This window comes from Pecten maximus, chromosome 9 (assembly GCF_902652985.1).
Source record: "Pecten maximus chromosome 9, xPecMax1.1, whole genome shotgun sequence".
Lineage (NCBI taxonomy): Eukaryota > Metazoa > Mollusca > Bivalvia > Pectinida > Pectinidae > Pecten > Pecten maximus.
The window spans coordinates 37,482,019-37,494,541 of NC_047023.1; the positions used below are offsets into that span (position 1 = coordinate 37,482,019).

The following is a 12,523-nucleotide window of genomic DNA, read 5'->3' on the forward strand; positions in this document are numbered from 1 at the left end:
AGTTATATTATGTACACCGTTATCAATGAAGTTATATAATATACACCGTTATCATTGAAGTTATATAATATACACCGTTATCAATGAAGTTATATTATATACACCGTTATCAATGAAGTTATATTATGTACACCGTTATCAATGAAGTTATATAATGTACACCGTTATCAATGAAGTTATATAATATACACCGTTATCAATGAAGTTATATAATGTACACCGTTATCATTGAAGTTATATAATATACACCGTTATCATTGAAGTTATATAATATACACCGTTATCAATGAAGTTATATTATGTACACCGTTATCAATGAGGTTATATAATGTACACCGTTATCATTGAAGTTATATAATGTACACCGTTATCATTGAAGTTATATAATATACACCGTTATCAATGAAGTTATATAATATACACCGTTATCAATGAGGTTATATAATGTACACCGTTATCATTGAAGTTATATAATATACACCGTTATCATTGAAGTTAAATAATATACACCGTTATCAATGAAGTTATATAATATACACCGTTATCATTGAAGTTATATAATGTACACCGTTATCATTGAAGTTATATAATATACACCGTTATCAATGAAGTTATATAATATACACCGTTATCAATGAGGTTATATAATGTACACCGTTATCATTGAAGTTATATAATGTACACGGTTATCAATGAAGTTATATAATGTACACCGTTATCAATGAAGTTATATAATATACACCGTTATCAATGAAGTTATATAATGTACACCGTTATCATTGAAGTTATATAATATACACCGTTATCATTGAAGTTATATAATATACACCGTTATCAATGAGGTTATATAATGTACACCGTTACCAATGAAATATATCAGCTAATGAAAAAGTATCAAGTATGGCATTATATCTGGACGAGGCGACAGAAATAAAGTAATACAATTTACAACATTATCAGAGAGAAACAAAATATTACACGAATACAGCAACATAATGCATAAACCAGGAGTGTACTCTCATCATAAACTCCGGTTTTTGTGTTATCCCTCCATAACAATGTATTCAACTTGATCATTAAGAAACGAAATGTTACACGAATAAAGTAAATCAATTAACACCATCATCATAGAGAATAAAAACATCACATGAATAGTATAATACAATGTATAACTTAAAAATTGGTAGATTAAAGGCATATTATTTACATAGACAATGCTTGCTTAATCCAACAATCACTTATTATTAGATACATCTATATAATTTTGAGGCTAGATATTGAACAAGAAATGTCTTGACCATGTTGAGCATACGTTCTTGCTTAACTTGAAATGAAGGTACCGCCCCTTTTCTTAACATTTACTTATAACGGGACCAAAAGGACCTATAGAAAGCTGTGTGATAAGGTGAGTTTCCGGTCATGGCATTTTCCTTTAATTATACAAACTGATCCCCCTTCCCAGACCTTGGTTTTTAATTCCCGTTATTGATTTGATAATTACAGTATGCATGGTTAAAATACCTGTGAGTAGAGACACAGGTATTAGAGTAAACACACGTATTTCACGTTCTTTTAAATTATCATACATAATATGTATCTGATTTAATTACGGGGCTAATGTATCTACCCTGCTATACATTTGTTCGGGCCCGTTTCCATTTTCCCGACTTCCCTTCTGGGGTTCAGCTTAACTATCCTGTATAGTGGTCAAATAGCAAAGACTGCTTCATTACATATAGTAATCTAAAAGTTTATAACAAAAAGTTAAAGAGTGGTTGACAGAAATATCAGTCTAGAAAATTGGTTGAAAACAAATGAATAAATGCCATTTCAATTTGTATTAGACATCAATACATAATTACGTATATTAAATTCGTTGAGGAGAATTTCGATTGTATGTGCTACGTAATTAATGTTTAAAGGTGTCAGAAGTGTGTCTTTTGTATAACCATTACATCTTTGCTCCCAACATCACGATTGACCTCGTATATTGTCTAATGCTATCAAACCATCGGTATAAGATTAAAATATATGCATGCACGAGAAAGCCATATTTGTGACCATTCTAATTATCAAATTATGATATATATATTATTTCTTTTGCCATATGAATACCGATATTTCGTATCATGCCCAATTGTCTGTACAGTATTAGTTTCATATTTATTTCTGTGGAAATGCTTAGTATTTACCTAGATTTATAAAGCAGATGCAATTGTTTAAACAGAAGACGCAATTTTTTTCTGGTCCTATATTGTTGTCATTGAGTACGCTTTAAAATTATCTTTCTTTACACCTTATTCTTCCGCCTTCGATTTTAGTGGCAGGTACGTACTACTTTCTTGATATATTATCTCATTTTCTTTGTATGCTATCCGACTATCGTTCTACCTGTAATCCATTGTTAATATATATAGATACATGCTTTAACTTTTGTATAAATAGTGAAAATGTTTGCTTGATTTTATCATGTATATAGGTATAAATCACCTGAACTGATAGTTTTCATAGCAAGTGGATTATGTATTGTAGAAAATTTACGATAAAATATAACCAAAATGTCATCTAGTTTATCAATGATTCTTATCATAATATTGATTTCAATATATACCTAGAAAATGTAAACATGCTTCGTGGAGTTCTCTGGCCAAGAGTAGCAGTAATAATGAGAGGTAATTCACAATAACATACTTTTAAACAAACAAGTGTGAAACCATTTTAGATGCAGGCGTATTAGGGAGAGAATATAATGGTTATGCATGGATAATGTAAGGAAACTAGAATATTATTTTGTGATATAACATTGAGCAATTCAAGGATAAAGTAAATCTCTCGTCAGTGATTATCCCTTTACAATAAATGATATGATATGAAATGCTATACAATGCTGAATATTCATGCCTTTGCCATATGTTGGCCTCTCGAAAAAGGCTCTCCAAACTAGATTAGTAATAATTTGTTCGTTTAAAAAAAAACCACCTAGTATATCTCCAGTTCCCACATTCCTCATGATTTATATAAGATATACTATAATGTTTTTATTCGAACACATTTTTGGGGGGAAAGATAGCGATCGATGAATATGATTGGAAAACGACTTGATATATATATATTTTTTCCATTGGTGTAATGTAACAGTAAAAATAAATGGTACATATAAAATATATATATTCAAGGAAAGCTTGTCACTTTTAGTTTTGCTGAATGTGGGAACAGTAATGAAACCGGTTTGATTAGACCTTCAAAGTCACATGAAACATGAATGTTTATATTGCGGGAAATCAAAGGGAGGTTAGTAATGTCTCTTACCTGGTATGATATGTCTTAGTAGCAGGATGAGGCACACCTGTAGGGTGCACGTGCACAAGCCCTGGGGGTCAGGCATCAGCGACACACAGTATGCGATCTGTAACAAACAGTACCGAAGTGTTTACTCTATCAGAAAGAAATCTGAAATGAAATAAATCATTTGACCAAATGCAACAAAAGCAGATCGAGAGGACAAGAAAGCAAAATATTCGAATCCAAAATAAAAAAAAATATAAGAATCATATATCAAGGGAAAAGAAAAGCAAAATGAAGGAAATTATGAAATCCTCCAATAGAAATGAGCAAACACTCGGGGATATGTACGCTTGCTGAACCCCTTTTGTCAAATCTATATAGAGACGGAATGTTAAAATGGACATATAGATAATGTTATTGAAAAAGAAGATTAAGGAGCATGGGATGGCTCAAATGAAATATCATTTCAAATACAAAACCTAATTCTTCAATATATTTGCAAATATAACTAATTAATGTGTCAATACCAGTACAGCTGTAGTTTTATACCATCGTTAGGTTAATACCAGGAATATACCGAAATGCAAACGAGACCGTTATCATAACTCAAAATCTGTAATACAAGGGCAAACTAGAGTATTCTATTGATACCATTCAAAAGTAGAAGGAATATGAGACCAGATGATATCAAAAGCTAAGCGTCTTCTGCTTATTCGACCACATCACTATACGAATCTAGTTTAAATCCGTGTTATTTCACACCCTCAAAATGTGACAAGTTGTTGGTTATTACATTCTTAACGACTTACCAACAGTGTAAAGTTCATCAGGTTAAAAAACGGTGAGTAAAAATGAGCATAACACGAAAACACCACAACTTAAACAAAAAAGGCAAAAACAATTGTAAAAATCAAAATAATAACCAGGTATATCAACGAGCACCGACCACACCTGAATTCATATAGCACAAGGAAATACAACAATTCCTAATGGGATCATGTTGACCCTAAAACAATTTCCCGAATTGTGGTATCAAACTAGAGCCCCGGAATCATTTGTTGTTAGAAGATATGTTTATCTAATCGTTAGCTATAAAACTAAGGATTGTGTCATTTCATATATCCCGTTCAGATATATATAGTGTTCATCTATAAAATGAAGTATTGTAATATGTTTTCTACCACAATACCCTGTGTTATTCAACTCTCAGACCATCAGTTAATCATTACAGCTGTTGATTAACAATCTGTTTATACCACACGTGGTATAAACTCTGTACGCATTTCGATTGGCTAACACGGTGAACTTTGACCCAAGCTGCAATTGTTATTGACGTCATCAATAATCTAATGACGTCACATCACCGGGTCCCGGACGTCACCTGTACACTTTATTTGCATACGCGAAATTATACTTGGCCACGTTTCCCTTTGATTCAAGCCGATATTATTGTGGTAGAAACAGGTCACACGACTCGTGATTGTTGGATATGGAATTTATTTCACACTCGTAAGTTATTTTTTAAAAGTTGCAAAAAACACTCGCTAAAGCTCGTGTCTTTTGTAACTTTTAAAAAATAACTTACTCGTGTGAAATAAATTCCATATCCAACAACCACTCGTTGTGTAACCTCTATATATACCCCGTCTTCCTATATAACCCGTCTTTCTATTTGCTGCGTACATTTATAAAACGAAGCATTGTAACATTTTATATACCCCATCTCTCTATATACAATGTTCATCTATAAAACGAAGTACAAAATGTATTATAATATTTATATTCACCGTTCATCTTTATAAACATCTTTACAAAGATGTAATGCAGTATTTATGTTCAAGTTTTGTAGAGTTGTTATTTTGACATTCAAAGAACATTTTAATAAATATAAATATATTTATTATATAACTATCTGATATATAACTGTATAACTATATAGCATATCGATATAAAATGTACAAGGTTAAGCAGGATAAAGATTTATATGTATCTTAGATACATAACATTATCAAGGTATGTCTATTCAACACTTACCCGAAATGATTATGTAGCGGAATCCTAAATCGCAGCTTCATTGCCCACACAACCTTACAATTTGAAATAATTTTTCACAAGGAATCGCCTTTATGTTTATCAATCAAAACACAAAATAGATTAATATCTTATAAGTCCAGATGGTCTGTAAGAAATCTTTCACGATTCAATACTACCCGTGTGATTTTTAATCGATCATCTTAGGCCGAAAGGTAAATGCATATATAAATAGTAGGTTGATTGTAGGGACGGTCTATCGACACATAGTTAAACAAGCTTTAATCCCCCAGTAAAACCCGTCGTCTGTTTGAGGTGGGTGGTAATGGGTAGGCTATACTGTAACAATGGGTCTTTAACTCAAGTATCATTCTGATTTATCGAGTAACTTATATCAAATGACTGGAGTTAAAATGAGTCTTTAAATAGCCATATCATACTCAAAGTATCATTTTTTCCTGATTCAAAAGACGGACGTTCAAAATGAAGTGTCGATAGATTAAAACAAATGTCTCGATATCCAAATTTGTTTAAAATTATGAAGTATCTTTCTGATACATACCACGGTGAAGAATTGAAAGCCTCTGGTGCTCTCACGTGTAGAACAGGATAACTACGTCCGGGACAATTAGTTAAATATATTTTCGTTTCCCACCTTTTATAAGCGATGTTAGGAAAAAATCAACATATCCGTTTTCATTGTTCGCACTAATTTATTAGTAGATTGTGGTAGAGGGCAAAGGTTCGTGTAACCTTGGATTACCGGCGGATTAAGCAGATCATCTCATCAGCCCAATCTGATATAGACAGTCAATTTACCACGCAACGCTAATAACCAGAAAAAGATAATATCTGTTAGAGACAACAATCGTGTTGTCGGTCAAGTATGAAATGATTTTACACCCGGAAATTCAACAAGTGTGCAAAACAGCATTGGTAGCTTCACCTGTAGTTTCCTAAAATATACATAGTGCATGAACATATATACCAACAGATCATTGAATCGTTACAGTGCGTAGCATTGTGAACAGCATGAACATTCGACACACACACATTACCAGCATCGTCATCAAATATATAAATTCAGAGAAATTCTATAACGGGTACATTTTTATTTAAGTGATTATTGTTTTACAAATAATAAATATATGAATGATTACCAGTGATTGATAGGACAGTTTGTTACCAATTAGAGTGTGGTGTAACTGATATCTCTCGGAATGTCGTCATAGAGTCCAAATATGTCTAAAACAGGATAACGCAGTCGATATTCCTGTGTCGTGCACTAAATCTTTTATAGAAATGACAGGTTTATGAGCGGATACGACGTCGATAGCTATCATTTGACACATCGTTATGGAATTCATAAAGACCTATCTATTGAGTAATGTACTCAAAAAGACAAAACTAGACAATAAAACTGAACTTTATATATCACACCATTTAAAATCGTAATGGGAGGTATAATGGTATCATCTAGTTTATAACTCGATGACCTCGTCCCTTTGGCACTAATCACCGGGTCACCATGGAAACTTTTGTAATGTCAGATTGAACTACAACGGTAAAACCCTTGGTGTTAATTTGATTCCATTTTAGTGTTACTGTGTTGTTTGCTTGCTATGTATCACAGTGTTATAATAGTTGATGTTATCTATCTAAATCATGCGAGGAGTTACGATTGCAATTTCGATAACTGGTTTTAAATGTACCGTAAAATAAAGGGGAAAATGTCAAACGACAAAGAATTCCAACACAGATCTAAAGAAGATAATAATGTTGATAAAATGTTGATAATCACAAACGGCAGAACACTCAAACAAATAGAAAGGCAATACTATTCCCTAACAACTGGAGAGTAAGTGTTGCCTGAATCATATGTGTTACCGGTCAGGATGTGTTAGGTGAAGTCAAGGAAATAAAGCAAAATATGAAAAAAGGGCTTCTACCACAAAAAGTAGGTGTTATCCAACTCAAAAGGTATGAAATAATCAATGCAACTGCTGAATAACATTCAGTTTATACCACACAAGGAATAAACTCTAAATGCGTAGTGATTGGCTGACACGCTAACCTTTGACCGGGACTATCTTTTTAATCACGTGGTTCAATGCAATTTGATTGGTTAACAAACGATGTCCCAGAAATAATTACATAACATTTCCATCCGAAATTGTCAGTTTTGGATATTTAATAAACGGCATTTCAATTCAGGTCATATCCTTACACTACACCCTGATATTGTAAAAAGAATACAAAACAGGTAAATTCATCCTCAGATTTTCTCGTTAATTATTTTTCAAAAGTTACAAAAAACACTCGCTAAAGCTCGTGTTTCTGCAACTTTGGAAAAATAATTGACTCGAGTGAAAAAATACCATGTTCAGAACAGGTAAAATATGCAAGAAAAACAATTGCGTTAACATTGAAAGTGAACATGAATCTAAAAATAACTTAAGCAAGAATCAGAAGAAAAAATGAAACAAAACAAACTCTAGAACACGACACTGTATATCAAGACAATGATAAACTACTGAATGACTACCTCTCCAATTTGTAGAGACGTTAATTTGAAGTATTGAGAACATAATCATTCCACATATTCATATAACATAATAATTAATTTCAGCAGGAATGAATATGTTGATCAGTTTTAAATGTTGTTTCTTTTGTTTCCCTGCCTCTCTGTTTATTGCCGCAAGGAGTAACTCTTCCGTTGAGTGTTCAGACTTTTGTTTCCTTGTCTCTCTGTTTATTGCCGTAAGGAGTAACTCTTCCGTTGAGTGTTCAGACTTTTGTTCCCTGCCTCTCTGTTTATTGCCGTAAGGAGTAACTCTTCCGTTGAGTGTTCAGACTTGTGTTCCCTTGTCTCTCTGTTTATTGCCGTAAGGAGTAACTCTTCCGTTGAGTGTTCAGACTTTTGTTCCCTGCCTCTCTGTTTATTGCCGTAAGGAGTAACTCTTCCGTTGTGCGTTCAGACTTTTGTTTCCCTGCCTCTCTGTTTATTGCCGTAAGGAGTAACTCTTCCGTTGAGTGTTCAGACTTTTGTTTCCTTGTCTCTCTGTTTATTGCCGTAAGGAGTAACTCTTCCGTTGAGTGTTCAGACTTTTGTTCCCTGCCTCTCTGTTTATTGCCGTAAGGAGTAACTCTTCCGTTGTGCGTTCAGCCTTTTGTTTCCTTGTCTCTCTGTTTATTGCCGTAAGGAGTAACTCTTCCGTTGTGCGTTCAGACTTTTGTTTCCTTGTCTCTCTGTTTATTGCCGTAAGGAGTAACTCTTCCGTTGTGCGTTCAGACTTTTGTTTCCTTGTCTCTCTGTTTATTGCCGTAAGGAGTAACTCTTCCGTTGTGCGTTCAGACTTGTGTTCCCTTGTCTCTCTGTTTATTGCCGTAAGGAGTAACTCTTCCGTTGAGTGTTCAGCCTTTTGTTTCCTTGTCTCTCTGTTTATTGCCGTAAGGAGTAACTCTTCCGTTGTGCGTTCAGACTTTTGTTTCCCTGCCTCTCTGTTTATTGCCGTAAGGAGTAACTCTTCCGTTGTGTGTTCAGACTTTTGTTTCCTTGTCTCTCTGTTTATTGTCGTAAGGAGTAACTCTTCCGTTGAGTGTTCAGACTTTTGTTCCCTGCCTCTCTGTTTATTGCCGTAAGGAGTAACTCTTCCGTTGAGTGTTCAGACTTTTGTTCCCTGCCTCTCTGTTTATTGCCGTAAGGAGTAACTCTTCCGTTGAGTGTTCAGACTTTTGTTCCCTGCCTCTCTGTTTATTGCCGTAAAGAGTAACTCTTCCGTTGTGTGTTCAGACTCTTGTATAATACAGTGTTTTACATATCTAGAGAAGTGTACTTTTAAACGGAACTTTTAAATAGGAAAAAGTACATTAATAGTCATATACATAGCTAATCAAAATGTTTATTCACAGGGAACAGAAATTAAGAAAGGTTACCGATATTCAGCTGTATTCTATGCCAAAATATGTCGACATGTGTGAGTCAGGTTTCGAGCCAAGTTTATGCTGGCAAACTGGACCGTGTAACACAGGCTAAATCAGGACAAGAAGGTTTAACCATAATTGGAATCAATGGACTATTGAACTTGAAACACTTAACCGTATTATAATGTGTTAAACTAACACCCATGTCTTGTGCTGGGAGCCATCCATAGACGTTTGAAAGGAGAGGTGCCAATTTTCAACATTCTACGACCCTCAGCATATTTTTCGAGGAAGGATGTCTATGGTAGTGATTCAAATATTTATTTGATTAATTTACATGTTTAAAAAAAATCATTACATCATTATTTTCTCCGTGTTTGGGGGTTGAAGGTTGGGGGTCAAAGTTACATGGATGGTCGGTTGGTACAGTGGTCAAACACTTTCACCAAGGCGGCCGGGGTTTGATTCCCCGATCGGACGTGGTTTTCTCAGTGTGCTCCAATTTCCATCCACACTTAGACCCTTCACGCGCTTCCATCCGGGCCAACAAGCGTGTTTGATATAAGATGATACAAGCTTGTTTCGCAATTTTTGTAAAATAACTGATATCTTTCATCAGTCAAGAGTTTAGGGGAGTACTGCATTACATAGCGTTCATATAATCACCATCAGTTATTTTTTGGTACTACTTTATAGTGCGTTCATTGTGTAGTATCGCCATCAGTTATTTGGGGTACGACTTTAAAGTGCGTTCATTGTGTAGAATCGCCATCAGTTATTTTGGGTACCACTTTATAGTGCGTTCATATAATCGTCATCAGTTATTTGGGGTACCACTTTATAGTGCGTTCATTGTGCAGAATCCCCATCAGTTATTTGGAGTACTACTTTAAAGTGCGTTCATATAATCGTCATCAGTTATTTTGGGTACTTCTTTATAGTGCGTTCATTGTGTAGTATCGCCATCAGTTATTTGGGGTACGACTTTAAAGTGCGTTCATGGTGTAGAATCGCCATCAGTTATTTTGGGTACCACTTTATAGTGCGTTCATTGTGTAGAATCCACATCAGTTATTTGGAGTACTACTTTAAAGTGCGTTCATATAATCGTCATCAGTTATTTGGGGTACTTCTTTATAGTGCGTTCATTGTGTAGTATCGCCATCAGTTATTTGGGGTACGACTTTGTAGTGCGTTCATATAATCGTCATCAGTTATTTGGGGTACTACTTTATAATGCGTTCATTGTGTAGTATCGCCATCAGTTATTTGGAGTACGACTTTGTAGTGCGTTCATATAATCGTCATCAGTTATTTGGGGTACTACTTTATAATGCGTTCCTTGTGTAGAATCCCCATCAGCTATTTTTGGTACTACTTTATAATGCGTTCATTGTGTAGTATCGCCATCAGTTATTTTGGGTACTACTTTATAGTGCGTTTATTGTGTAGAATCGCCATCCGTTATTTAGGGTACTACTTTATAGTGCGTTCATTGTGAAGAATCCCCATCAGTTATTTAGGGTACCTCTTTATAATGCGTTCATTGTGTAGAATCCCCATCAGTTATTTGGGACACTACTTTAAAGTGCGTTCATATAATCGTCATCAGTTACTTGGGGTACTACTTTATAGTGCGTTCATTTTGTAGAATCATTGCCAGTTATTTACTACTGCCATTGCATCCTAGCCCTACTTTACAGATATCTATTTAAAATAGGATTATAAACTGGAATGTGCCAGCTCTTATAATTCCAATTTTCGCATATGAAGAAAGGGGCTAATCCTACATAGGACCTGTCGGACACTTTTAAATGCATTTAATATATCATAAAGGAGTATTTTATCTCCAGGGTTCAAAGTGCAAAATCAAAACCGGACAACACATTGCGATTTACAGGTCCATGTTTACAATAGCTGTTAACATACACGTTTTGTAATTTATTTTTTATTAGAATATCTGGCCTGTTTCATCAACATTCCTTAACTTAAACATTACATAGTTAAAAGTCCCAAGCTTTCTTCCCTTCAAATAACATAATGTATTCCTTAGGAAAATAAGTAAAGGATTTTTTCTAAGCCAATGAACGTTGATGAAACCTGGGCCTGGTAATAAAAACTATAAACAGAAAATGCAATGCTAACTGACCATACTCTTTGAATACGTGTACGTGTACCAATCTATGGAAAAGGTGATTTGAAGGCATTTAATGGACGAAAATTTGAATGTTTAGTGTAAAATATACTGCAAATAACTATAAAGATATTATTTATGACCTGTTACTAATTATCTACATGTAACTTATGACCTCATGTTCATATGTTTAAAATTCAACCAAAATGCATTATATTTAATCGTTTCGTAGCAGTTGCCATTACTCATACAGTTATTTTCATTATGCTGTCATAATATGCCAGTAAACTTTTGTCGTTGTATATAAATTTAGCTATATCCAAGTATTAAGGATTTATTAATAACAAAAAAAAAAAAATAAAAAAAACGGACTTAATTTGATGAAAGATATCAAAGTGAAATGAGGAACAATTTATCTCGGTATTGGTATATATAAACATGGGTATTACATTGAAATATTAGCGTATACATATGTAAATAAGTGGCATAATTTCGAGAACAAGTATGTATAAAGGGCGAACAATACATTCTTATGTATATCAAGGTATCGAGGAAGGATGTGTTTTGATCCATATAAACGCGATCCTTATAATGATATTTTTATACGGACCAAATTTTCAGGATTTTAGCAATAGTGTTTTTTTCTGATTAAAATAAAACCCAGTTAAGCTATATTAAGCATCTGTTCAGAGTTACAGTGTAGTGAGATACATGTATGTACGTAGCTAACAAAACAAGGCATTGGATTCATATACATGTTATTTAATGTGATGGGATGATTTTAACGTGATGGGATGATTTTACAAAGGAAACAAAAAATGTACACGTATCAAACAAAACAGTAAAATATATATTGGCTTACCTTAACTACAATGCTAGGTGTATATGGACGCAATACACCATGGCTTGTGTAATGGTCAGTGATTTCAATGGCTAATTGATTAGGTACTTGCTCCTGTCTTCCATAGGTAAGAATCGGTCAAATTCCATCAATACCAAAACTAAAATATTCCAAAAATGAATGGTATCAATTGTAAGAGCACTCCTGAAATGTTGTTTAACAGGGAAGTAGTGGATCTGCAATAGTGTTGATACCAGCCGAATGTATGGACTAATGGTAGGTCTCTATTCAGCCGAGATTTTACCTTA

At 34.0% G+C, this 12,523-nt stretch overlaps 1 protein-coding gene across 3 annotated transcripts in view; it reads right to left on the reverse strand.

Annotated features, from left to right (window-relative positions):
• The window catches only part of LOC117334262 (cubilin-like), a 28,773-nt gene extending 16,308 nt beyond the window's left edge, over window positions 1-12,465 (reverse strand). Inside the window, exons 1-2 of one of the 3 annotated variants that reach the window (XM_033893772.1) lie at window positions 12,237-12,465; window positions 3,310-3,406 (exon numbers count right to left, since the gene is read on the reverse strand). In XM_033893772.1, coding sequence (XP_033749663.1) covers window positions 3,310-3,385 — 76 coding nt within the window. In that variant the 5' untranslated portion in view covers window positions 3,386-3,406; window positions 12,237-12,465. Of the gene's footprint in view, window positions 1-3,309; window positions 3,407-5,319; window positions 5,509-12,236 lie in introns of those variants that run through there. The other 2 variants (XM_033893770.1, XM_033893771.1) reach the window with 2 other exon arrangements.
• Between the last annotated feature and the right edge of the window lie 58 nt (window positions 12,466-12,523).